The sequence below is a fragment of the Acomys minous genome (assembly GCF_964271855.1).
Source record: "Acomys minous genome assembly, chromosome: 4".
Lineage (NCBI taxonomy): Eukaryota > Metazoa > Chordata > Mammalia > Rodentia > Muridae > Acomys > Acomys minous.
This window is the reverse complement of record NC_140486.1, coordinates 110,025,228-110,050,827: the sequence shown is the minus strand read 5'-3', so window position 1 is coordinate 110,050,827 and position 25,600 is coordinate 110,025,228. Positions and strand designations below refer to the sequence as shown.

Genomic DNA, 25,600 nt, shown 5'->3' with positions numbered 1-25,600 from the left:
TTTTTGAGACAAGGTTTCTCTGTGTAGCCAGAGTGTCTTCTTAAAACTGGCTAAACTTGGCTATCTGAGTGACAGCTGTTGTTTTTATTATACTGTCCTTTGGGGTGCTTAAGACCATGTAAGTGGCCAAAGATAAATATTTTTGTGTGTAAAGGTGTTGAGACTCTGTCTGTGTTCCCCTTGGGGATTTAGGAGTGAGCCATGTCACTCCTTAGCTTTCCTCTGTCAGCCATGTCATCTGCAAGGTCCAGCTGACCATATACGCCTTCCTATGAAGCATAGGGAACACATCTCTCTTCATGGACTCTCTTCCCTGTGGGATGCGCATGGGTCAGAATCCAAATGCCAGAGAGCCCACAGCCTGTCTGATCAGGAGGACAGGTGACTTAGCAGGATTTCCTATCCATGAGGTGCTGGCCGACCTTGCCGTGTAAGGGTTAAATATTGGCTGCTCTTCTGAGCTTCTTATCCTCACTGATGTGGGCCAGAGGGACAGCTCTACCAGTTTCACAGTTCTAAATCTTATATGACATTTAGACAAAGTGTAGCATAGACAAACAAACACCTCACAAAACCAAAAGCATGTCTTGGTTAGGTTTTCTACTGCTGTGATAACACCGTGAACAAAAGCAACTTAGGGAGGAAAGGGTTTATTTCGGCTTACAGCAGTCAACCATTCAGGGAAGTCAGGGCAGGAACCTAGAGGTCATACCTGATGTAGATCCATGGAGGGGTGCTGCTTACTGACTCGTTTCCATGACTTGCTCAGTCTTCTTTCTTGCTGCTCCCAAGGCCACTAGCCCAGGGTTGGTACCGCCCATAATAAGCTAAGGTTTCCCACATTGATCATTTAAAAAAAGAGAAGAAGAAGAAAGAAAGAAAAGAAAAAGCCCTGCAGGTCAATTTGGTGCTGGTGTTTTTCAAGACAGGGTTTCCCTGTGTAGCCTTGGCTGTCTTGGACTGGCTTTATAAACCAGGCTGGCCTTGAACTCAACAGAGATCTGCCAGCCTCTGTCTCCCTGAGTGCTGCACTAAAGGCATGCACTACCACACCTAGCTTGCATATTTTAAATTGAGGTTCTCTCTGTCCAAATAACTCTAGTGTGTGTCAAGTTGACATAAAACTAGCCATTACAAAGCAGTTGTTAAATCCTGTATTGGCTAAGACTGACTTTCCAAAGTGATTAAAATGTAACAAAGTTGGAAAAACAGCTCTGTGGTTGTGGGGACCCGTGCCAAATTCTGCCATGTCAGAAATCCTGTGCTTAGGCTGTATGCTGTGACCTTCACCTCACCATGAGGTCTTGTGTTCTAGGCTATCCTTGGACTATTTACCTTTGAAAGAAGTAGAAAAGTCTCAACTTGGAATCACCCAGAGGATCTAGGAAGTTCCTACAAGGAACTACTCAGAGCTAGGAAGTTCTACAGGGAGCGATTTAGGCTATTGCATTCTTGCCTGGGGCCTAGGGTGAGTGAGATAAGAATAGATCCTATTGACCTTGCCCTATATATGTTCCTGCTAGTGGACAATAAAGGGAATCTTGATCAGAAATGTCCTGACTTGATTCATTATTTCTCGAGTCTCTGTATCCTACTTTCAATCCCCGCTCCCTCTTTCAGGTGAACCCTGATTCAATTTTTCCCTTGGGCTGGGACCCAACATGTGGTGGTGGTGCACACCTTTAATCCCAGCACTTAGGAGGCAGAGGCAGGCGGATCGCTGTGAGTTTGAGAGCAGCCAGTGCAGGACAGTCAAGGCTACACAGAGAAACCATGTCTAAAAACCAACAAACAAAACAGAAAAGCAAAACAAAACAAAAAACAAAGTTGGAAAAACACAAGTAGTCATCTTGATTAGACATGCATTTTTGTTTCTTAAGCAAGTTATTACAAATGTTACTATAAGCAGATCAATATCTTCAGGAATTTTAATAGCCCTCAAAACAAGAGTTGAGTCCAAATTACATACATGTCACCATGTAGCAAATTGAGACTTCTTGTCTGTACATGCTGTTCTGAATATCAAGCCTTTTGTTATTGTTGAAACTCTCAGGCAAGCTTTCTGACAGCTTGGATTTTTTTCAATCCGTTTATTTATTTTGTCACTTTACAGCCCCCTCCCTCCTCTCCTCCCAGTCCTACCCTCACACCCACCTCTCCCTCCCCCTCCCCTTATTCTCAGAGAAGGCGAGGCCCTGTGGATACCAACCCAACCCGGCACCTCAAGTCGCCGCAGGACTAAGTGCATCCTCTCCCGCTGAGGCCAGCCTGGCCAGCCTAGCTACAGGGAAGGGAGCCAGAGGGAGGCAACAGACTCAGAGGCAGTCCCTACTCCCATTTGTCAGGGGACCCACATGACGACCAAGCTGCCTGTCTGGCTCCGTACATGTAGATTTTTATATTTTATTTTTCCTGCGGTCTCACAGAGTTTGAGAGTTCAAGTTCTGCACTCAGCATGAGTCTGTCCAGCTAAAATGCAGAAGAAAAGGTATACAGAGAGCCAAAATCTTTACCTGTTCATCTTGTAAACTGCAGTTTTAGACATAGAAGACGTTTATTTTTTTATTATAGCACTGAGCAGGGGCCAGGTGTCTGTGGGGGTGCGGTGAGTCATCACTGGCTCCATTGTCTAAGCCATACTTTCCATTTTGAATGAGCGAGTTTATTAACAAGTTTATTATAGCAAGCCAAAGTAAAAGAGTAAATAGGGAAAACAACAAAACATAATTCATCATGTGCTTGAAGTATCCAGTGGAATGGATGGGGTGGGGGGAACGGGGTAGGGGGTGGGGGTTGGATTGGAAAGGTGGGGGCATGGGGTTGGGGGGGCATGGGCTTGGGGATGAGTGGAGATGTGTCCTGCAGAAGCGGTCAGCTGGAGTTCCCAATAGAGTCTAGGGTGGAACAGAGTTAACCTTTGATGGGGTTTCAGGTGAAAAGAATAAATAGCAACAGAGAGAGAGAGAGAGAGAGAGAGAGAGAGAGAGAGAGAGAGAGAGAGAGAGAATCATCAAACTGGACGTCACAACAGCCAGCTGGAACTGAGCAGCCAGTCACAGCTCCCAACTGAGCTTTCTCTTCAGGACTGAGCTCCTGTGGCTGAACTTCTGTCTTCTCTTTCCCGTCTTACATCACAGGATAAACAATTGTATTATCTGTTAGAAATGGGTCACTTTCTAGATGTTTTTAAGGACCTGGTGTTTGAATTTTCACTCTTGGGTTGTTTTGCTGGTTCCTTCTCCCTGTCACAGAGTTAGAGGGGCTGGGCCCTCTTAGACAAGATGCTTCGGTGGACATTTTGAGACAAAACATACTTGGGTTTGAAATGGGGGACGAGGAAGGCCCGCTTGCAGAGTCATCTTCTTAGTGGGCTCCCTCAGCACCGGATAGTCCGCCATTGTGACATGCATTATAAGCTTTAAGTTTTATTTAGAAAGAGAATTGAACAGGAAGGACAATGCATAACGTTAGAAACTGAAGTGTAGCTGGATGTTCACGCAGAGAGGTTGGCTTTCGGGGTGTTGTGCGGCTGGCTGATGGAGGGATGGGCGGTGGGGGGAATCAAAAGGGCTATGTTAACAAGACAGTGTGCTCATGCGCAGTTGAAGTTGTTTGCTTGTATCCTTTTTGCTTGTTTGTTTGTTTTGTTTCTGTGTGTGTGTGTGTGTGTGTGTGTGTGTGTGTGTGTGTGTGTATTAGACAGAGTTTCTCTGTGTAGCCTTGGCTGTCCTGGACTTGCTTTGTAGACCAGGCTGGCCTCGAACTCACAGCAATCCACTTGCCTGTGCCTCCCGAGTGGTAGGATTAAAGGCGAGCGCCACCACGCCCGGCTCTTTGCTTGTATCCTTGATTGAAAAAATTCTTTTGAAAGTCTCCTCAAATACCGCTCCTACTGTGACTCCAAGATTTTTGAACTTGTTCTGAAAAGGAGTAAGAAAGCAGTGATGGCCAATGCTTAATACGCTTGGCCAGCCGGTTCTCTAGCTAATTGAGAACCTCACTTAGACTATTCCAAATGGTGAGGTTAAACCGGGTGAAGAGGAGGTTATGGGGCCTTTGAGATGGCTCTGCAGGTAAAGACATCTGCCTCCAAGCAGATCTGACTTCAATACCTGGCACCTCTTCCCCCCACGTGGTGGAAAGGGAACTGACTTCAATACGATGTCTGTACCCACATCTGTAGCCTTGGCTGTCCTGGACTCACTTTATAGACCAAGCTGGCCTCGAACTGACAGTGATCCTCCTGCCTCCGCCTCCCAAGTGCTGGGGTTAAAGGCATGTGCCACCATGCCCGGCTTTCTGTCTGTAACAGTCTTGGCTGTCCTAGACTCACTTTGTAGATCAGGCTGGCCTCAAACTCCATTTTGTTTTTTAAAGAAAGAGGTAACCCTGGGAGGTGGTGGGGCACGCCTTTAATCTCAGCACTTGGGATGCAGTGGCAGGGGAATTTCTGGGAGTTCAAATCCAGCCTGGTCTACAAAGTGAGTCTAGGACAGCCAAAGCTACAAAGAGAAACCCTGTCTCGGGGAAAACAAAAAAGAGGTTATATTTCCTGATGGTTTGGTTATGCCTCTTTCTTGGGAAGACAGAAACAAAGCTAGTCTCTCAGGCTGAATATCCCTTGCTCTGGATGCCTGAAATCAGCAGTGGTTTGGCTTTCGGATTTTGGAATATTTGCTTATACATAATGTTGGGTGTCAGACCTGAGACAAGCAGCTGAGGTGCCTAATTAACCAAAGTGGACTTGGCCTCCTGGTTCCCCCACATCCCTCAGTCTCTACTTGCTACAGGGTGTGGCTGGCATACCTTGCCCTCTACCCTGAACTTTCCAGCTCAGGAGCTGAGCTTCCCTACATAACCCAGCCATTTTGGTTCCCATGCTCTCTGCTTTTCTTCTCTTTCTTTATGTAAATATTTCATAGATAGCTTGAGTGCAATCTTATACAATATGTGTTTCACAAAATGACGGTTTTTTGTTGTTGTTGTTGTTGTTGTTTTTGGTTTTTGGTTTTTTTTTTTTTTTTTGGTTTTTAGAGACAAGGTTTCTCTATGTAGCCTTGCCTGTCCTGGACTAACTTTGCAGACCAGGCTGGCCTTGAACTCACAGCGATCCGCCTGCCTCTGCCTCCCGAGTGCTGGGATTAAAGGCGTGTGCCACCACCGCCCGGCTAAAATGACGTTTTCATGGTATGAAAATTTCCACTTCAGCTATGTATGTGGAGGCTAGTTGAGGTACGATAGCATACATATGCTTAGGAAAATTAGCAGGCTCCCCCTCCCCTCTCTTTGGGAATTTATTTGGATAAATAAGGAGTTATGGAATTTGGAGAAAAGGTAAATTCTCAAAGCAGCAACTTAAAACTTTGCCATACCAGCAGGATGGAGGCGGCATACCCTTTTGTCCCAGCCTAGAGAAGCAGAGGTAGGTGGATGACTGTGAGTTCAAGGCCGTCCTGGTCTACATAGCAAGACCCTTCCAAAGGCATCCTTTCGGTAAGCCACTTGCCACTGATTGGTTAAAAATAAACTAAAAGACTATATTAGGTTCTCAAACCAGCCACCAAACCAAAGGGGAAACTGACAGAGTATGTGCTCCTTACTCACTTTAGGCCCAACAGTAATAAAGGTGAAGAAGTAAACTCAATGACAATGAATTCAGTTAGCTATATTTTATCTCACGTATTCAGCCTCAATTTGGGGGCACAAGGAGCAGTCTTTAACTGACTACAAAATTAAAATAAGGGGGCTAGAGAGATGGCTCAGAGGTTAAGAGCACTGACTGCTCTTCTAGAGGTCCGGAGTTCAATTCCCAGCAACCACATGGTGGCTTACAACCATCTATAATGTGATCTGATGCCCTCTTCTGGTGTGCAGGTGTATATGCAGGCAGGGCACTGTACACATAAAATAAATAAAGCTTGTTTAAAAAGTTAAAATAAAAAGTAATGGAGGGAAGTTAGCTGTTTTTTCTATGTTGATCAGAGATGATGGAGTACAGCTTTTACACCCAAGACTCACATCACCTTGGACAAAATCAAGCTCTCACACCCACTTGGTGCTTCCCTGGGGGACAAAGACTCCATGTGACAATGTCATTATGCCTCCTCGCCACCTCTTAGCTTCCTATCTTGATCTCTATTTGTTTTTGTTGTTGTTGTTTGTTTGTTTTTCAAGACAGGGTCTCTCTGTGTAGCCTTGGCTGTCCTGGACTCGCTTTGTAGGCCAGGCTGGCCTCAAAGTCATAGCAATCCGCCTGTCTGCCTCCCGAGTGCTGGGATTAAAGGTGTGTGCCTCCATGCCTGGCTTGATCTCTTATTTGTTGTTCTAGCCTTGGGCTGTACTTTCTTTTCAGTAAAGCTTACTTAGACTCTCTCCTGGTCTCTCCTCAGATCTGTAAGATGTTTTAAGGATATGTACCTAATGTTAGGTCACCTCAGCCAGCGGCTGGAGGCATTTTTTAATTCTATGGCAAATTTTAAGAGATTTATTGTTATTATTATAGTTATTATAGTCATTATTAATAGCAGTATCAGACAGAGAATCAGAACACCACTTAACCTTCATCGGAGAAGTGCATGGGAATTTACAGAGACCCACAACTGGACAATGTCCAGAGAGCAAGAGGCTTTGGAGTACTCAGCTTTAAATGGGATGTTTCCATCAAACTCCTCCCATCAAAGCTCAGGGATCTACATGGAAGAGGAGGAGGAACAGCTAGAAGAGCCAGGGATGGTGGCTGACTCCAAGGAAGCAGCATCTTTCAGACACAAGAGAGCTCATGCTTGTGAACTCATAGCGACTGTGACAGCGTGCTCACGACCTGCACAGGTTCGAACCAGACAAAAGCCCAGCACTGAGAAAGGGAAGTAAACACAAAGTCACACCCTTCATCAAAAAGCTGTTCGCAATTGGTACCTGCTGGGAAAGTGAAAATCAGTTTTCTCCAATGGAGCGTCTCTTGGTCTATCAATTACACTCCAGGATAGGCCCCAGGTGCAGGTGTAGTTGGCCAAAGGGAAACAGACTCAATGGTGTGTGTGTGTGTGTGTGTGTGTGTGTGTGTGTGTGTGTGTGTGTGCACTTTTTGTGTTGTTCTGCTATCTTTTGTACTGTTTGGTTGTAGGTTGGTTTTTAATTTGTTTTGATTTTCTTTTCTTTTTTTTCTAGTTAGTTTTTTTTTTTTTTCGTTGAGAGGGAGAGAATACAGAGCTGGATGTAGGGAGGTGGGGAGAGTCCAGGAAGAGTTGGGGCAAGGGGAAAAATATGATGAAAATATTGTGTGAAAAACAAATTTTAAAAACAAAAATTAATTAAAATATATCCATTATTATTGTTGTTAATATTTGTTTGAGACAGGAACGCATTATGTAGCCCTGACTTGCCTAGAACTTGCTTTGTAGACCAGGTTGGCCTTGAATTCACAGAGGTGAATTCTGCCTGCCTCCGCCTTTGGCATTTTTACTATTTTTGTTTTGTTTTAAACAGGGTCACTTTGTGTAGCCTTGGCTGTCCTGAACTCACTTTGTAGACCAGGCTGGCCTAGAACTCACAGAGATCCCCTGCCTCTGGCTCCCGAGTCCTGGGATTAAAGGCATGTGCCACCACGCCGGACTCCCATTTTTATTTTTATTTTCATTTTTACTATTTTTAAGTATGTGTACTTATGTACCTGTGAGTGCAGGTGCTTGAGACATTAAAAAGAGGGTGTTGAAATCCCTAGTGATGGATTGACAGGTGAGCCACATGATGTGGGTGCTGGGAATCAAACTCTGGTTCTTTCCAAGATCAGTAAGTGCTCCTAACTGCTGAGCCATCTCTCCAGCCCTGTGGCAAGAACTTTTTGCTATAGCATTGGGAATTCAGAAAAGAAAATTGAGGTTTTGCAATTTGGGAGATCTAACTTTTCTCCCCCGCCTGTCCCCCTCCTTTTTTTTTTTTTTTCCCCCGAGACAGAGTTTCTCTAGTTCTGGCTATACTGGAACTCTTCTTGTATACCAGGCTGCCCTCGAATTCACTGAGATCTGCCTGCCTTTGCCTCCCGAGTGCTGGGATTAAAGGTGTCTGCCACCACGCCCGGCGATTTGCTCCCTATATACATGAGAGATGCTAGCCGTCTTTAAAATACACTTCCGTTCCCTGCAATGCTTGCTGCGCTCTACAGATGAAAAGTCAGCTGTCCAGAAGCGGAGCCTTTGGAGGTCCTCTGTGTGTCACTGTTGTTGTTCCCGCCCCCCCTCCCCCGCCCCGTATATGCTTGCCAGGGGAGCAAGGCAATTCCAGCATCTACCTGCGGGGGGGGGGGGGGGCGGTGGGAGGGGGAGGGATGACTCAACACAAAGCGAAGAGGAAACAGCACAGCCTCTTACTTTATACATCTTGCTGTGGTTCTGAAAGATGAGACGCATGTCCTCCACAAAACGTTGTACTGAGTGGTATGTCTTCTTATTCAGCCTGTTCTTGATTTTGTTGAGCCACATGTGCTCTTGGAGGTCTGGGATGGCATCTTTTCTCTATTGAGGAAAGCACAGATGGAAAGACTGTCAGCACAGTCCCGTGTCAGCCTTCCACACACCCCATGGCTATGGACTCTGTCTCAACACTTTTGTCTTCATTCTGATCCTAACCCCTGGCATACTGGAACTGAGAAGTTAAAGCCATCACAAGGTCAGTAGGTCATGAAGGTGCAGCCCCGTGAGTGGGAATAATGCACTCTCCCTCTCCCATATGAGAGCACAGTCGCAAGTCCCATTTGCATCCCAGAAGAAGACTTTTAGCCTGTCATGGTGGCCCACAGCACGCCTTTAATCCCAGCACTTGGGAAGCAGAGGCAGGCAAATCTCTGTAAGTTTGAGGCCAGCCTGGCTACATATGGAGCTCCAAGTCAGCTAGAGCTACGCAGTAAGACTATGTCTTTAAAAAAAAAAATGTAGAAGATCCTCACCAGAACCCGGTTATTTATATTGGCAACCTGGCCTCAGACCTCCGGTCTCTAGAACCAGAGGAAACAAATTAGTATTGTATATACTACCCCCGGTCTATGGTAGTTTACTGTGTATGGCTACCTCCACAAAGATACTCATCAACAAGGCAAAGAGAAAGTCAGGTTGAAAAGGATACGATCACAAGATTTCAGTTTTGTCCTTGTTACTCACTGGCTTTGGTTTTGGGATAAAAAAGTCACTTTTTGGGTAGCAATAGACAGTCAGGAGAAGCAGCTCACATTTCTGTAAAAGATAAAAGGTCATTCTAAGTGGAAGGTAACTTAGAGAGAAAAGGCCTGTTTAAATTCCAAGATGCTGAAAGAAATGACCCCCAGACCTTTGGCCTCTTTGAGACAAATGCAGCTGCACTCTGGAGCATAAAGCTTAGCGTTGGGTCACACGATCAAAGCACATATCATTTACCTTGGGGTTCAGTCCCGCACCACCTGTGAGAGCGTGCTCCTCTCTAAGCAAAAAGAGGGCCCTTCAGCTTTATACCGACTCACCAGCTGTTCCTCGGGTGACATCTTCCTCTTCAGGACCTCAGACTCCTTATGACATGCTTGGTTTTCTTGGCACCTTAGCCGATCCTCTGTCTCGCAGAAGACACAACACCATTGGCTCCTGAGAAGTCAAGCATAACGTGAGCAAGGGCAGACAGAGTCTGTGAACCAGCCCCCATTCCTGTGTCTGATAAAGACCTTTATTCAAGAATGATAAGTGGTTTCTACTTTGCGTTCAACTTTTCTCTGGGAGGATGCCGTACTGGGGCTCCATGTAGGCTCAATATGCAAAGATAGCCCCTTCCATTAATAGTGCGTGTGTTGAGTGAAGTGGTCACCCAAGGAGGTGATGGAGTCCTATTGACCTCTGAGCACTGAGAGGTCAACAACAAGACATGTTTGGTCATACCAGTGAATTTCATGCCTTGAACAAGGAGCCCTGAACCTCGATGAGGCAATCGAGTTACAACCAGGAAACCGGAAGTTCTTGCTTCTCAGCCTTGCTGCATGAGCAAAGAGCACAAGCTATTGGTGCCCTTTCACCTGGCGTTGCCAGGTCTGTGTGTAGAATCTGTGTTATGGGAACATTGGAAAAGAAATCTCCTGGTGGTGCCACGTATTTTTCACTTTACCCCACATGCTGGCTAACTTTATGTCAACTTGAGTCATTTTGGAAGAGGAAACTTCAACTGAGAAAATGCCGTAAACAGATTGGCCTGTGGGAAAGCCTATGGTGCATTTTCTTGATTGATGTAGGAGATGCAGTTCGCTGTGGGCTGGGCCATCCCTGGCCAGGTGGTCCCAGGTGCTATAAGAAAACAACTCAGCAAAGCATGAGGAGCCAGCCAGTAAGCAGCACTCCTCCGTGGCCTCTACATCAGCCCCTCCCACCCTAACTTTGCTGGATGGTGGGTAGCAAATTGTTAGATGAAACAATCTTTCTTTCCCAAGACGTCTTTGGTTGTGGTGCTTTATCATAGCAATAAAAACCCTGACTAAGACACTTCAAGTTTCATTCATGTCAATGATGTATCTTAAAATGTTTTTTCAAGGCACCTATTATAAAATGCCCCTGGCGGGGTGTTGGAAGCTGCATGTGGGTAGAGAAAAAGAGCGAATTCAAAGTCAGGCGTGGTGGCGCACACCTTTAATCCCAGCACTCGAGAGGCAGAGGCAGGAGGATCGCTGTGAGTTCGAGGCCAGCCCGGTCTACAAACTGAGTCCAGGATGGCCAAGGCTACACAGAGAAACCCTGTCTCGAAAAAAAACCAACCCCCCCCCCCAAAAAAAAGAGCTAATTCATTTTGTGCCTAGGTAGCTTGTCTAGCTAGTCAGAAGTTGTCTCCAATGATCCTCTGAGATGGTGCTCTGGTCTTATGACTCCAGAGGGTAATTCTCCATTAGAGGATTCGAGTAGAGATCAGTCTCTGGGTCACAGTAGGTCTGTCCACACCACCCACAGAACCCACCAAACCCCTTAGAATCTCACATACCATCTCTGTGCAGAGACACACATGTAGCAAAGAAGTGTTTTGGTTGGGTTAGGGGTGGAGCACCGGCACACAGAATTCACAGTTCTCGTGATGTGCTCCACAACCCACAATTAGCTAGTGTGACAGAATGCTGGGGTGGACTTCTGTAGGCTCAATACAGCTCAGTGTTGTCAGCTCTGTGAGTCCATAGTAGGGAAGGGGGATACATGGTTAAAACCAACAACCACTGTATGGTGTTATCACCCCCATGGAACGTACAGGAGAGATAGAGTGACACTTTGTTCAGTAACCACTTGCAGGGCCTTTATTTCCATTAATCTTCTGCTACCTGTGCTGAAAAAAACAGGTCTGGATACGTTTAGACCTTGAGACTAAGGGTCTTATTCCTGTTAAAGCAAGACACATCCAACTGGAGACAGAAACTCATCGTGTGTGTGTGTGTGTGTGTGTGTGTGTGTAGGCAGGAAGTGTGCTCTGAGGGTGAAGGGCCAAGGGCAGGGCTCTTTTACTAACCTCTTATTTTCCACAGGTGGGATGTGGCATCTCTTATGATAGAGTTTTCCACAAATAGCACAAGGGTACAATCTCCTTTGTTGGCCGCACACTGTACATGCTTTGTTCAGCTACAAGAAAAAATGTTGCAGACATCTTCAAGATCAGCATGATCCAAGGATTCTAGAATACATGGCCTTTGCCTGTACAGAGGAGACCTAGAAATCTCTATACTCAAAAGTTATGTTTCAAATATTTGTTTTGTGTGTGTGTGTGTGTGTGTGTCTGAGTGTGGTTCTCGTTCTCCCTCCCTCCCTCTCTCTCTCTCTCTCTCTCTCTCTCTCTCTCTCTCTCTCTCTCTCTCTCTCTCTCTCTTCCTCCAGAAGGCAGAAGAGGGAATCAGAGCCACTGGACTTGGATTTGCAGGTGATTGTTAGCTGCCATGTGGATGCTGGGAACTAAACCTGGGTCCTTTGGGAGTGTAGCGGAGGTCTTGTTTTTTTGTTTGTTTTGGTTTTTTGAGATAAGGTTTCTCTGTGTAGCCTTGCCTGTCCTGGACTCCCTTTGTAGACCAGGCTGGCCTTGAACTCACAGTGATCCTCCTGCCTCTGCCTCCCGAGTGCTGGGATTAAAGGCATGCACCCCATGCCTGGCCGCAGCCAGAGGTCTTAACTATTGGTTTTTCTCTCCAGCCCATCTCCTCAAAATATTAAGGAGTAGTATTGAGTAGAGATTTTAGAAGAAGGCATTCTGGTATGAAATATAGTTCATGGAATTGTTGGTATATGTCAGACTATAAAAATTTATGTTGTGAAAACAACAACTCTGATACTGAAATAACAATAACCATAGTAGCAAAAATAGATGAATTAAAAATATCCCAATAAATTTATGATTCAGGAAAACCTGACTCTAAAATATAATATCTTGTCTGGCTTAATTAATTTCACTATTATCATATTTTGTGTGTGTGTGTGTGTGTGTGTGTGTGTGTGTGTGAGAGAGAGAGAGAGAGAGAGAGAGAGAGAGAGAGAGAGAGAGAGAGAGAGAGAGAGAGAGACTGCTCATGTAGCCAAGTCTAGCTTAGGTTCTGATCCTCCTGGCTCAGCTTCTAAGGTGACATTGCTAACGTTCAAGGAATGTGACTGGGGGAACCACCCAGGCTTGAAGATCTGGCCCTATTATGAGAATGTGGGGATTCCCTGGCTTCTGTCCTGCACCCTTGACTCATTTCACTCACCCCAATGTTCATAGCTCCTCCCATGACCACTCCTTCCGAGACTTTCAGATCTGTATTCTGGCCTTGCTTTGAGCCTCCAGCACTCATACCCTGCTTCTCTAGGGAGATCTTTATTGTTCTGTTGCACTGTATCTGTTCCTCTTTTACAACGATCCTCTAACCTCTAACCACCCATCATGTAAAGCTTGGATGTGAACTCTGGCTCCCCAACCCCACCCCCATGTCCCAGAGACCCAGCCCTACAACAGTGGTGCTCATCCCAATGTTTAAGTCTCACCTTATTCTTGTGCTTGAGTGGGGCCTGCTGCAATCAGGGTTTAGAACTCCTTATGTTTGCCTAGAACCCCTGCATAAGCTGGGGGACACTTACATGCCCCCACCCCAACACTCGGAAGCCTCCAACAAAGGAAAGGCAGCTGTCACAACCTCCTCCCCTGATGCTGGCAGCCACCCAAAACTTGATGACCATACTTGGCCACAAACTCATCTTACAGCTTTCACACCATCACCTCTTACCTAAAATCTATACCACCCCACCCCACTTACCCTGAGACTTCCTCAGTCCCATTCCTTGGGACCGAGGAACCCATGTGGGAGCAATGCCTAATAAACCTGCATTTATCTGCTTTTAATCTGGTCTCATCTGGCCTATATATTTGTGTCACACACACACACACACACACACACACACACACAAACACACACACATAAACACACACATACACACACACATAGGGAGTGAGTGAGTGAAGGAGGGAGGGAGGGAGAGAGAGAGAAAGAGGGAGAGAGAGAGGGAGGAAGAGAGAGAGAGAGGGAGGGAGGGAGGGAGGGAGAGATAGAGAGAGAGGGAGGGAGGGAGGGACTGAGAGGGAGAGCACCAGCCTATTATCTTGGTGCTGAAGCACGGGATGGAACCAGGGATCTATCTACTCATAGCATCGCCATCAAAGGAAAACATCTAACAAGTCAGAGCTGAAGCTGAAGTGGTGTCTTCATCTGGACACTTACTACGACACAAGAGCTATACACACCAAGTGCAAATCCTAGGCTGCAAAAATGAATCTGGTCCATGGGCTCTCTTTCAATGTGAACCTTGAATGGCCCACAAGGGACGTGTGTTGGGGGGCACGTATCTCCATCTATCTTGTAGCAGTAATGGTAGGTGAGACGATGCTTACTGAACACCATTTTCAGGTGCTGGGTTCCGAGGAAGAACAGTACACAGGCAAATCTACATGGAGTTCCATTGTCTAGAATCCCAGATGCCTCGGGACCCAGTGCCTTAGGCAATCACTGTACCATTGCATCTCCATGCATCTCCTGTCCCCCTTTAGTGGCCCTCCCTGCATGGTGCTGGTGTTTGAGCCCAGGAGACCTGGAGTGTGCCAGACAAATACTTCACCACCGAGCCATGCCCTTGACCCTTTAGTTTTTAATTTTTTATTCTAGATTTATGTGTATGTGTTTTGCTTGCATGTATGTCTGTACACCACTTGTGAGCCTGGGGCCCCGCACGGGACAGAAGTTAGAATCCCTGGGATTAGAATTACAGATGATTGGGAGCCGGTGTGTGGATGCTGGGTTTCAAACCCAGGTCCTTGGGAGGACAGTGAGTGCTCTTAACGACCGAGCCACTTCCCCACCTTCTGTGAAGAGGAACTCTGTTCCCTTATTTAGGAGTCTTCAACATGTTATAGATTAAAGTTACTCATGGAATGAAAAAAAAAAATCCAAGGCTTTAGAGTGTAGCTCAATGGTAGACTCTTCAACCTAGCATGCATGAGGCCCTAGGTGTGAGCCTAAACACTGAGGGAGAAGAACAAAACATGTATCTAGGATCCCATCACCAGCAATTTCAAGTCACTGAATTGGATGCTTGAGCTTTCTGAGGGGTTCTAAGGCACAGCCATCAGGTGAGATCTCTGCCTCCAAAGAAGTGGTCCATGGACCGGCAGCCTCAGCATCTGCCTCAGTCACCCAGTGAGTTATACAGAGACGAAGTGGAAGCTCCTGCCTCCAGCAGAGGAACAGGAGAAGTACGGCTGTATCCAAGAGGTCGGAAGAGGCCATTGGAGGCTCTGGCACAGGAGCTACAGATGGCTGTGAGCTACCATGTGAATGCCGGGAATACATCTCTGTCTTTTGGAAGAGCAGCTAGTACCATTGAGCCATCTTTCCAGCCCCTAGGTTTTTTTTTTTAATTGGATTTTAAAATTTTATGCATGTGTGCAGACACTCATGTGACACTCAAGTGGAGAGCAAAGGCAGCCTGTCATGTCTTTTCATTGTATGGTTCCTGGAGACTGAACTCAGGTCATCAGGGTTAGCAGAAAGTATCTCTACTTCCTTTGCCCATATTGCTATTTTACTTTTTTAAAGGATCATTCCCACCTCAGTCTCAAATGTTTTAATGTTAAATGAAGCCCTGGCCTTTTACACTGTATAATATTTTAAAATGTCAACCATAACAATACCATATCATACAACCCATTTTTTACCATAATCAGTGAATTTAACAACTGTAATGTGAGGACATGGACCGCTAACAACTTGTAGACGTCAATCTGAGACATCGCGGCGGAAGGTCCCGGGTTACCTTTTTCTTTGTTTGCTGAGGGTTTGGTGGGTTATTCTGAAAGACAGAAGAGATCACTCATGTGATGGTACCCAAGGTTTGCCCCCATCTCTGTCTCAAGTACTTTGGTGCTTAAAGAAGCTCTTGCGCTGTGTAAAACAGCAACTATATGAGCACCGTGGAATAAATTCAAATTTGGTCAATTTAAAAGCGTGTAAGGCTACTCAGAGATGGAACACAAACAATTTGTAGACAGTAGCCTCAGACATCATGGCAGTGGACTGTGGGATAATTACCTTTTCCCTTTTCCTTGGTGGGTTTGGTAGTTTTCCTTCCTGAAAGACAGAGGGGTTAATGATGGGGTAGGTCTTTGGATGTCCTGTTGTTAAATAGAAGGAGTCTTCACGGAAATTATTTACCATGCTCCCCAGCTCCTCAGAGTGAATCCATCAAGGAAACATTTAGATCTCTATTTTCTTTTCTTTTTCTTTCTTTTCTCTCTCTCTCTCTCTCTCTCTCTCTCTCTCTTTTTTTTTTTTTGAGACAGGGTTTCTCTGTGTAGCCTTGACTGTCCTGGACTCATTTGTAGACTAGGCTGCCCCTGCCTCCCAAGTGCTGGAATTAAAGGTGTGAGCCACCACCGCCGGCTTCTATTTTCTTTTAAATGAAAAAAAAAAATTTTTTTTTGGTTTTTTAAGTCAGGGTTTCTCTATGTAGCCTTGACTGTCCTGGACTCGCTTTGTAGACCAGGCTTTAAATGCAATTTTAAGTTACTTTTCTTTGATTTACTTTTACTTTGGTGTAGAGGGAGTTGAAGGAAGGTGTCACTCTGTGACCCAAGCTGTCCTGGAACTCACTGCAGAGCTTGAGCAATTGTGGGATCACAGTTATGAGTTATTGGCAGTGAAATCTCGGTTGAAGCTACCAGTCATGCTGAGAGAGCTTCTAATCTGTTGTCTTTCCCCAGAACAACAGAAGCTGCTGGTCACTTGTAACCCACCATTTTGCTCAGGAACCACGGAAGCTATGTATGTACCACCAGGATACCTTTATCAGTTCCCCCAGGGTCCATCCAAAGCAGCGAATGCTTTGCCTCCACTTCTTGGCTTTCTCACAGTTTCCTTTTTTTTCAAACTCCGAGGGAGTGAACCACTGTCCATTCTCACTCTGAATACTCTTCTCATAGATGCCTGTAAGACCAAGACAAACTGAGCAGCCAGCTACGAAAACCCCTGTTCTTGACCTATCATCCTGCTGCATGTGGGGCTCAGGTTCAGACTCAGGAAGGTGGGCATTTCCTCCCCGGTCATCGGGGCCACACACCCAACCTGATAGGCAAGGATACAGACTAACTACCACTGACCCTGCTCTTTACACTTTTTCTAGAAAGAATTTATTTATTGTATGAATATTGGTGTTCGGCCTGTAAGTGGGTCTGTGTGCAACATGTGTGCTCACTGACCACAGAAACCAGAAAAGAGCATTGTCTCTCTTAGGACTGTAGTTATAGATGGCTGTGAGTCACCCTGTGGGTACTGGGAATCGAACCTGGGTCCTCTGGAAGAACAGCTAGTGCTCTTAATCACAAAGTTGTCTCTTCAGCCTTTAACATCACCTTTAAAAATATTCTACTGCAATATTTTAAAAAGGGAAAAAAAAAATAAAGGAACGGCCCTAAGACATGACCAGGATTCTTTTTCTTTCTTTCTTTTTTTAAAGATGTATTTATTTATGTTATTTACAGTGCTCTGACTGCATGTACACCTGCAGGCCAGAAGAGGGCATCAGATCACCTTATAGATGGCTGTGAGCCACCATGTGGTTGCTGGGAATTGAACTCAGGACTTTTGGAAGAGCAGCCAAGTGCTCTTAACCTCTGAGCCATCTCTTCAGCCACTTTCTCTTCCTTTTACTGGAGGTAGGGCCAAGTTGCATTTTAGAAAGGCGAGTGTGGACGCAAAGTTCGCTGCTGGGCTCTTGTGACTCCAGCTGTGAGCTGTGAGCTGTGAGCTGTCAGCGCAGCTGCTCCCACCTCACTTCTACAACATTGCTCCTCCAGCTCATGGAAGTTGGCTGTTTCTCATATTTTAGACACACGGCTAGTTGGCATTAAGAGTGTTTTTGGAAATGTTTTCTAGAGGGAATGGCTAAATTACAGGTAGGCAGTAGATTCATAGGGGAAACATCTATTTGTTAATAACAAAAGAACCGGATGGGGGCTAGGGAGATGGTTCAGCAGCTAAGAGCATCTGCTGCTCTTGTGGAAGACCCAGGTTCAGTTCTCAGAACCCACAGGGCGGCTCACGGCCATCCGAAACTCCAGTTCTTATGCCCTCTTTTGGTCTCGGGTGGGCACCTGGCACATTTGTAGTGCACAGCCACACACGCAGCCACACGTTCATACTCATGAGATAAAAACAACTCTTAAAGATAGAGAGTCAGCCATGATAGATGGTAGACCAGTGGTTCTGTACTTTAGCTATTTTATGCTTATTATCCTTTTTTTTTTTCCCCTCGTAGCAATATGGCGAGATAACTTTTTTAAAAAAAATATTTACTCGCCATCTCTCCAGCCCAGCGACAGAAGTTTCACTTTCATATCATAAAAGAGGAGGTTCGGTGTTAGAGGGATGGATGCAGATGACAGAGAAGCTGGTGTGTGGGTTATGAGCGCCTCCTCCCCCAGGGTTCATGTATTGAAAGCCTGACGTGGTGATATGTGGAGGTGTGACTAGGTCAGGAGGGATTACGATGCTTCTCATGGGACGCCAATCTCTGTCTGGCTTCCTGTCTTACAGTGTGATCTCTTCTTCCTACGTGTACCCCTGTCATGACGCCCTGTGACATCAGTCCCTTAGCAAAAGCTAAACATAACAGGCTACATGATCTTGACCCTTTAGCCTCTAGATCTGTAAGTTAGATAGAGTAGCCTGGGTTGAATATTTCTTTTTTTTTAATTTAATTTAATTTAACTTGATTTTTATTTAATTAATTTATTCAGATTACATCTCAATTATTATCCCATCACTTGTATCCTCTCTGTTCCTCCCTCCTTCCCTCTTTCACCCTATTCCCCCTCCCCTAAATCTGTGACAGAAAGAGACCTCCTCCCCCACCGTATGGTCACAGCCCATTGAGTCCCATCATGGTAGCCTGCTTATCCTTTCTCTGAGTGCCATCAGGCCTTCCCACCAAGGGGAAGTGGTCAAATATGGGGTACCAGAATTCATGTCAGAGTCAGTCCCCGCTCTCCACACAACTGTGGAGAATGTGCTGTCCATTGGCTGGATCTGAATAGAGCTGAGTTGAATATTTCAATAGAGCAACGAACAGTGGGCTAAATACACTGGTAAAGCTGAAGTTTAAGTGTATCTATTGCAATTAAAACAATTCAATGTTTTTCTTACGTAGCTTAAAGTTGGATGGATGTTACTGATATGGACCCACAAAGGTTGATGATGAATTTCTCAGGCACCTACATTTCCCACCCAGGTGTGGAAGTGCGTACTCTGGTATGAGGTGTCAGTCAGGACAAGAGGAAGCAGCCTGATAGGCTATGGATTTATATTTAAACATGCAAAACTGCAACTTGGGGTAGAGCTCAGTGACAGAGCGTTTGCTTCATAGGCACATGGCCCTGGGTTTCAACCCAGTACCTCAAAAAAGAGAAAGAGGAAAAAATTAGGGAAAATATCCTCATTCCTGCTGTCTCTCTGGGATGTGATGTAGAAAAGAGCAAACACAGCGGGCCTGAGACTCTCCCTTGGAAGAAAACCTTTTGTTGTTGGTGTAATTAAATGTACCCTGTGTATCTCCACATGGAGAGTAATGCCAAAAGCTCTGGTTTCTCTGGATGTGATCTCTCATGCCCTCTCTTTTTCCTTTTCCTTTTTTTTTTTTTAGACAGTGTTTCTCTGTATAGTTCTGGCAGTCCTGGAACTTGCTCTGTAGACCAGGTTGGCCTTGTACTCAGAGATCTGGCTGCCTGGGCCTCCCAAATGCTGGCATAAAAGGAGTGTTCCACCAAACGCTTGGCTCATGCCCTCTTCTTATAGTTAACTTGGCCTCAAAACCTTTGCAGGTGGGGCACTGCCTGTATCTTGAGTCCCACAAAGTAGATCTGGCATGAGACACCCTTAACACAGGTGCCAGCTCCCTACATGGTGACATTTTCCACTAGAAGGGCACCAAAAGTCTGGAAACTCACCTTGCTTTAATTTCTCCTTATACAGTGTCCCCTTAACACTGCCACAGGTCACCGGGAGCTTGGGTCGGTTAAAATCCACATTCATTTGTTTGGGAATTCTTGGACCTGCAGGGACAGGTTTTGCTTTATTCTAGAACGGTGCAGGGCCTTCCCTCCACCCACTTTGGCATCTTGCTTGTGCAACTAAAAATGCATTGGGTTTTCACATGAATTACTTGCATTTACTAATTTGCACGTATTAGTCACATTTTTGTTGTTGTTGTTGTTGTTTTGTTTTTCGAGATGGGATTTCACTGTGTAGCCTTGGCTATCCTGGACTCACTTTGTAGACCAGGCTGACTTCAAACTCAGAGATCCGCCTGCCTCTGCCTCCTGACTGCTGGGATTAAAGGCGTGTGCCACCATGCCCGGCCTACATTATTTATTTTATGAATAGTTAGATGCTTATAGATAACAACACCCTCTATCTCCAACCTCTGAACTCCTACACAACAGCTGGAGCCTTGAGGGACAGAATTCCAGCTCCCAAGCTTGCTGAGTGCAGCAGCCACCACACAGTGACTTTCTTCTGAATATTTTGGAGAGATAGTTCTCATTATTTTAGGGCTTTGAGGTTTTGTAGATGGGAAAAATATTTCTCAAACTCTATGGTAAAAGAAGGGCATGGGAGGAGGCACCCAATGAAGTGGTGTCATCTCTGTCCTTTGATCTGATTTGTTGCTGTCCTCCCTTTCTATGCTTGCCTGGGGGCTCAGGCAGTAGTCCTAGCCCATTGATTCTTAACTTTCCTAATGCTGCGAGACCCTTTAATATGGTTCCTCATGTTGTGGTGACCCCCCCCCCCCTACACCATAAAATTATCCTTGTTGCTGCTTCATAACTGTAGTTTTGCTACTATTATGAATCATAATGTAAATATCTGTGTTTTCTGACAGTGACTGTCTTAGATGACATGTGTGAAAGGGTTGTTGAACTTCCAAAGGGGTTGTGACCCACAGGTTGAGAGCCACTGCTCTAGATGATTCTGTAGATGTTAGAGAAATCCTGCCTGCCTCTCCAGGGTGTGTGTGTGTGTGTGTGTGTGTGTGTGTGTGTGTGTGTGTGTGTGTTGGAAACAGAGCCACGAAGACGTTTATATTTAAACAACATGGTGTTGACCTGGGTATCTGATATAAGTCAACTAAAACACAGCTGACACTGGGCATGGTGGAAAGGGGTGACAATGAGTTAGCAGCACAAATGACTGTGCCAGCACAGTGACTGACATATGATGTCTGGAGACTACAATGTGAATAGTGATGTCACCTGTTGGATAGTTCTGGCAGTGTCACTTTTTCGTGGTTCTGTATAATTATGGCCTTGAGGTGAGGGGCTGGAACTGTCACCTTTACCAGCCTGCCTCTGTGTGTGTGTGTGTGTGTGTGTGTGTGTGTGTGTGTGTGTGTGTGCCTACCTCCACTCAGCCTGCCTTGCGTGTGTGCCAGCATGTGGCCGGTGTCTGCCTAGCAGTCACCTAGCCTGTGTGCTGATGAATAAAGTAGATCTCATTTGCCTGCAGCTTGTCAAAAATCTCTTTAACCTCCTGGTCTTCCAGGACCTTCCTCTTTTTTGTGCCATCAGAGCACGAAGCCCAGAGTGTGTGGGATTTAATTCCATTGAACGGACAATGAAGGCCTTAAAATGAGCTTCTACAGTAACGTCTCCTGCCTTTCCAGCAGGGGATCCATCAGAGGCTGGAACTTGGTGGGTGGAGGCGTCCCCCAATTGCTTCAGAGCAGTCTATCAAAACAACAGTGGGCCTGGAGGGCACTCAGCCTAATTCACCTGAAACCCTATGTCACATATTTACAGAGAAGTACATTGAATTAGAAAAGGAAAAATGACGGGCTAAAGTCATACAGGACTTTAGGAATTAGAATAAAGGTCTTGTATCACCACCAAGGTCTGTGGGTTTCTGTGGCTTTCTGTGTGGGTAAGAAAAAAGTATGCTAAATATCATGTGGGTCACATACTTTATTTCCTTCCTCAAGAGAGGTCAACACATGAAGGCCTATGCAGCTCTGGGTCCCTCCCAAATCAACTAATTAATCAATAGGTTGATGGGTGTTATCATTAGTCTGTCCTGCTGTTGAAATTGACTGCTTAAGGCTTGGGACTGGTTTCATCAGCCAACCAAGAAAACTGATTTGTCACAGAGTGCAGAAGAAGAATTTAGGCCGGGAATGGTGGCGCATGCCTTTAATCACAGCACTTGGGAGGCAGAGGCAGGCGACTCTTTGTGAGTTCAAGGCCAGCCTAGTCTATAAAGTGAGTCCAGGACAGCAAAGACAACACAGAGAAATCCTGTCTTAAAAAACTAAAGATAAATAAATTAATAATTTTAGTTACTTCATCAACGTGTGCTGCAGTGCTCCTGACAAGCTATGGGCTGACCGAGGTGCCAGCGGAGGAACAGGCGAAAGAACTGATTTATATACACAGTGGAAATTCTTTCAGCCGTAAAAAAAAAAAAAAAAGAAAATCAAATTTGTGCCATTCATAGAAAATGGAATATAATTAGAGATAATTATGATAAGCAAATAAAGTCAGCCCCAGAAAGACCAAGGCATGTTTACTTTCATTTGTGGATCTTAAGAATCTATACAGAGCTGGGTGTGGTGGAGCACACCTTCATCCCAGAACTTGGGAGGCAGAGGCAGGCAGGACTCATACAGAGACACAAAAATCATCATCATCATCATCATCATCATCATCATCATCATCATCATCATCACCTGTGTCTTCATCTTTCTGGAACTTGCTCTGTAAACCAGGCTGGATTCAAGCTCAGAGATCCATCTGCCTCTGCCTCTCAAGTGTTGCGACTAAAGGTGCGTGCCACCATGTGCCTGCTTTACAAAATTATATGTACAGATGACATCAAAATGGGGGCAAAAATCATCTAAGAGACAAAGGAGACTAACAGGAATGGGGAGTGTAGGATCCTGGTGGGTCCTGGTGGGATAAACTCAAAGTACATTTATTTACTTGCATAGACATGGCCTATGCAATCCAGTATAAGACATTAAAAGTTAAAAAAAATATATATATTAGGCCAGGCATGGTGGAATATGCTTTTAAACCCAACATTCAGACGGCAGAGGAAAGGGGATTGCTATGAGTTCCAGAGAAGATTGCTCTACACGATGTGTTCCAGACCAGCCAGGGTTGTATAGTGAGACCCTGCCTCAAAACATTTTAAAATATTCTTATTCCATTAAAATTTCATTAATGAAGCCGGGCGTGGTGGCGCACGCCTGTAATCCCAGCACTAGGGAGGCAGAGACAGGCGGATCTCTGTGAGTTCAAGGCCAGCCTGGTCTACAAAGTGAGTCCAGGACAGCCAAGGCTACACAGAGAAACCCTGTCTCAAAAAAACAACAAAAATAAGTAAATTTTAAAAAATTTCATTAATGACATTTTTACCTGTTTTTTTGCCTTTTCGTGAAGAAGACTTGACATGTTTTCTTGTGAAAGCTGAGAAAACAACATACATGTCTCTTACTTATAACATCACATTGCAAGCTGCATTTTACAAAAACACCATTTAAAACTAACTTTCCAGAAGTCTGTTTAGTACTTTGTGAAAAATAAAATAAAAAGCCAGAATATAAGTCAGAAACATTTCCTATTAAGGCCTCGACAGTAAATATCCAAGTGGCTCATAATTTCCTCTGATTCCTCAGCTCTTCAGCCATATTGAAAGCATCCACAGGCTACATGCAAATAAAAGGGTGGGTTCTAATAAAACTTTATTTATAAATAGCCGGCAAGCTAGGTTTTCCCTTTGGGCTGTAGTTTGCTGAGTTCCAATCTAGGTTTAATGATAAACATAACGAGGGGATGGAATAAATAAATAAATAGAGCTCCTGGACAGCCAGAGCTATTTCACAGAGAAACCCTGTTTCAAGAAGAAAAAAAGGGGTGGGTGGGTGGGTGTAGGGAAGACAGAATTAGCAGGGTTTATGTGTTGACAAGATGAGACTCACATACAAAAGAGCAAGTCACTTTGTAATCATGATTAGGATTGTAATGGTCAAACTGTTTGAATGTTAAAGTTGGGGAATATAGATAGTTGTTCGCTCCTTCTCAGTCTGTGGCCACAGCTGCCATAAGGCTACTTGAGAGATAGAGGCAGGTGAATCTCTGTGAATTTGAGACCAGCCTCATCTACATAGTGAGTTCCAGGACAGCCAGGGCTACACAGAAAAACCCTGTCTCTGAAAACCAAAATAAATAAATAAATAAATAGAAAGAAAGAAACAGGGGTCCCAGATCTCGGATTAGGGCTCTTGTCTAAGCATGCTGCACAGAACATGGTAGAGGCCAGGTTACGTTTCTTTTCTTTCCCCTTTTTGTGGTTGCTGTTTATTTATTTGTTGATAGAGTCTCACTCTCGAGCCCTGCTGGCTTGGGCTCAGTGTGTAGCCCAGGAGAGAGGTCACGTTCCTCTAGACGTACTTGTCAGACATTGCCTTCAAATCGAGCCAAAGATTTGACAGGACCAACACAGGAGACGGGCCTGTGGCCCTGGATACCTCAGAAAAGGAGGGGATCAGTGGTGTCTGAGAGTCCGCAAGGGAGTTTGTGAAGAAACATAGCTCTTGTAGCCAGATGTGGATGGGGACCTGACGGGTGCACTCGGGAGATACACTGCGCAAGGTGACAGCACTAGGCTGTTGATCTTCTAGAAGGACCATTTGATGTCTCCGTTTCAAAGCAAGTTAGTCACTGTCAGGCATGGACAATGCTTCTGCTATAATAAGTGGGTAAGTTACAGCCATACACACATACATATATACATGCACATATACGCACAGCACAGTAATGAGATAGAAGGTTGCATGAAGCAAGGGGGAAGGGAGATCAAGGAAGAGAAGAAGAGGGAGGGAGGCAGGGAGGGAGGGAGGGAGGAAGAGAGAGAGAGGGAGAGAGAGAGGGGGAGGGAGGGAGAGAGGGAGGGAGAGAGGGAGGGAGGGAGAGAGAGAGGGGGGAGGGAGAGAGGGAGGGAGGAAGAGAGAGAGAGAGAGAGGGAGGGAGGGAGGGAGGGAGGGAGGGAGGGAGGAAGAGAGAGAGAGGGAGAGAGAGAGAGAGAACATTATTTTAGACTATTGGTTCAATAATTTTTCAGGTTTGGGCCAGAGACCAGCTGAGGGGAGAGAGACTGTCATCTTAATGGGAACAGACACCTCTGTGCTCTTGTTCAGAGCAGTTTTCTCTGGCTGAAAGATAAGCTTAGCTAAACTGTATAACCACCTGCAGACTGCCAACATAGCTGGCAATGTGAAGAACACATGCAGTGGGGCAGAAGTGAGGGACTGAGGGGCTGACTCAGACAGCCATACAGGTTTCAAAACAGACTACTACAGGACAAGCTGCCCTCCCTCCCCCTCCACGCCCTTAACTCCTAGGAGCCATGGAAGAAGCCGCTCCACAGGCAGGAGAGGCAGCTATCCATGGTGCTTACCTAGTTGCAGGCAAAGTCATAGTCTGTGAATTCGCCCAAAGAGCTGGGTTGACCTTGGTGACAGCCAATCTAACATGTTATTTCACTTAACAGATGAGTCCCACTCAGACACAAGAGAGGAAGTGACAGGTTCAAGTCTGGACAGTGACCACATAGGTTTGGTTCAGAGGAGGGGCAGTTGTGTCACATGTCACTCAGGGGTATTTGTTCTGTTTTGTTTTACAGCTGTATCTGCCTGTTGGAAGTTCAGCAGAGGCCATAAGGGCCCTTGACTGGCTATAGACACATCAGCATGTCACTTGTTTGTGGGGCTGTCATCTTTTGCCCCTTTCCCTAGCAAACTTTGGAAATGGAAATTGTGATTATTTCTCAGTGGTTACCATGCCTTCATCAAGCAGTCAGAGAAATGGGTTTGTTATGAGAAATACGTAATATAGAGAAAGAAAATTTAGTATTGAGGATGTCTCATGTTTTGTCCTTAACCTTTTCTTTGGCTTTCTGTCCTTGGGATTTTGACATTTTGAATTACACGGTTTTGACATCTGGTTCTCCTTTTTCCTGAAGAAATAGAAAACAAAAACAAAACCATACGCTTTTAAAAAG

General features: G+C 45.3%; 1 protein-coding gene across 7 annotated transcripts in view; it reads right to left on the bottom strand.

The window, feature by feature from the left end:
- Positions 1-2,661: 2,661 nt before the first annotated feature.
- Positions 2,662-25,600, bottom strand: part of LOC311595428 (nuclear autoantigen Sp-100-like) — a 69,604-nt gene continuing 46,665 nt past the window's right edge. For 5 of the 7 annotated variants that reach the window (XM_084778088.1, XM_084778091.1, XM_084778092.1 and 2 more), the window contains 11 exons: positions 25,481-25,555; positions 22,957-23,007; positions 19,492-19,596; positions 16,332-16,474; positions 15,581-15,619; positions 15,306-15,341; positions 11,491-11,600; positions 9,488-9,605; positions 9,153-9,224; positions 8,367-8,510; positions 2,662-3,920 (listed from right to left, as the gene is read on the bottom strand). In XM_084778088.1, the coding sequence (XP_084634214.1) occupies positions 3,765-3,920; positions 8,367-8,510; positions 9,153-9,224; positions 9,488-9,605; positions 11,491-11,600; positions 15,306-15,341; positions 15,581-15,619; positions 16,332-16,474; positions 19,492-19,596; positions 22,957-23,007; positions 25,481-25,555 (1,049 nt within the window). In that variant the 3' untranslated portion in view covers positions 2,662-3,764. The remainder of the gene's footprint in view (positions 3,921-8,366; positions 8,511-9,152; positions 9,225-9,487; positions 9,606-11,490; positions 11,601-15,305; positions 15,342-15,580; positions 15,620-16,331; positions 16,475-19,491; positions 19,597-22,956; positions 23,008-25,480; positions 25,556-25,600) is intronic. The other 2 variants (XM_084778090.1, XM_084778094.1) reach the window with 1 other exon arrangement.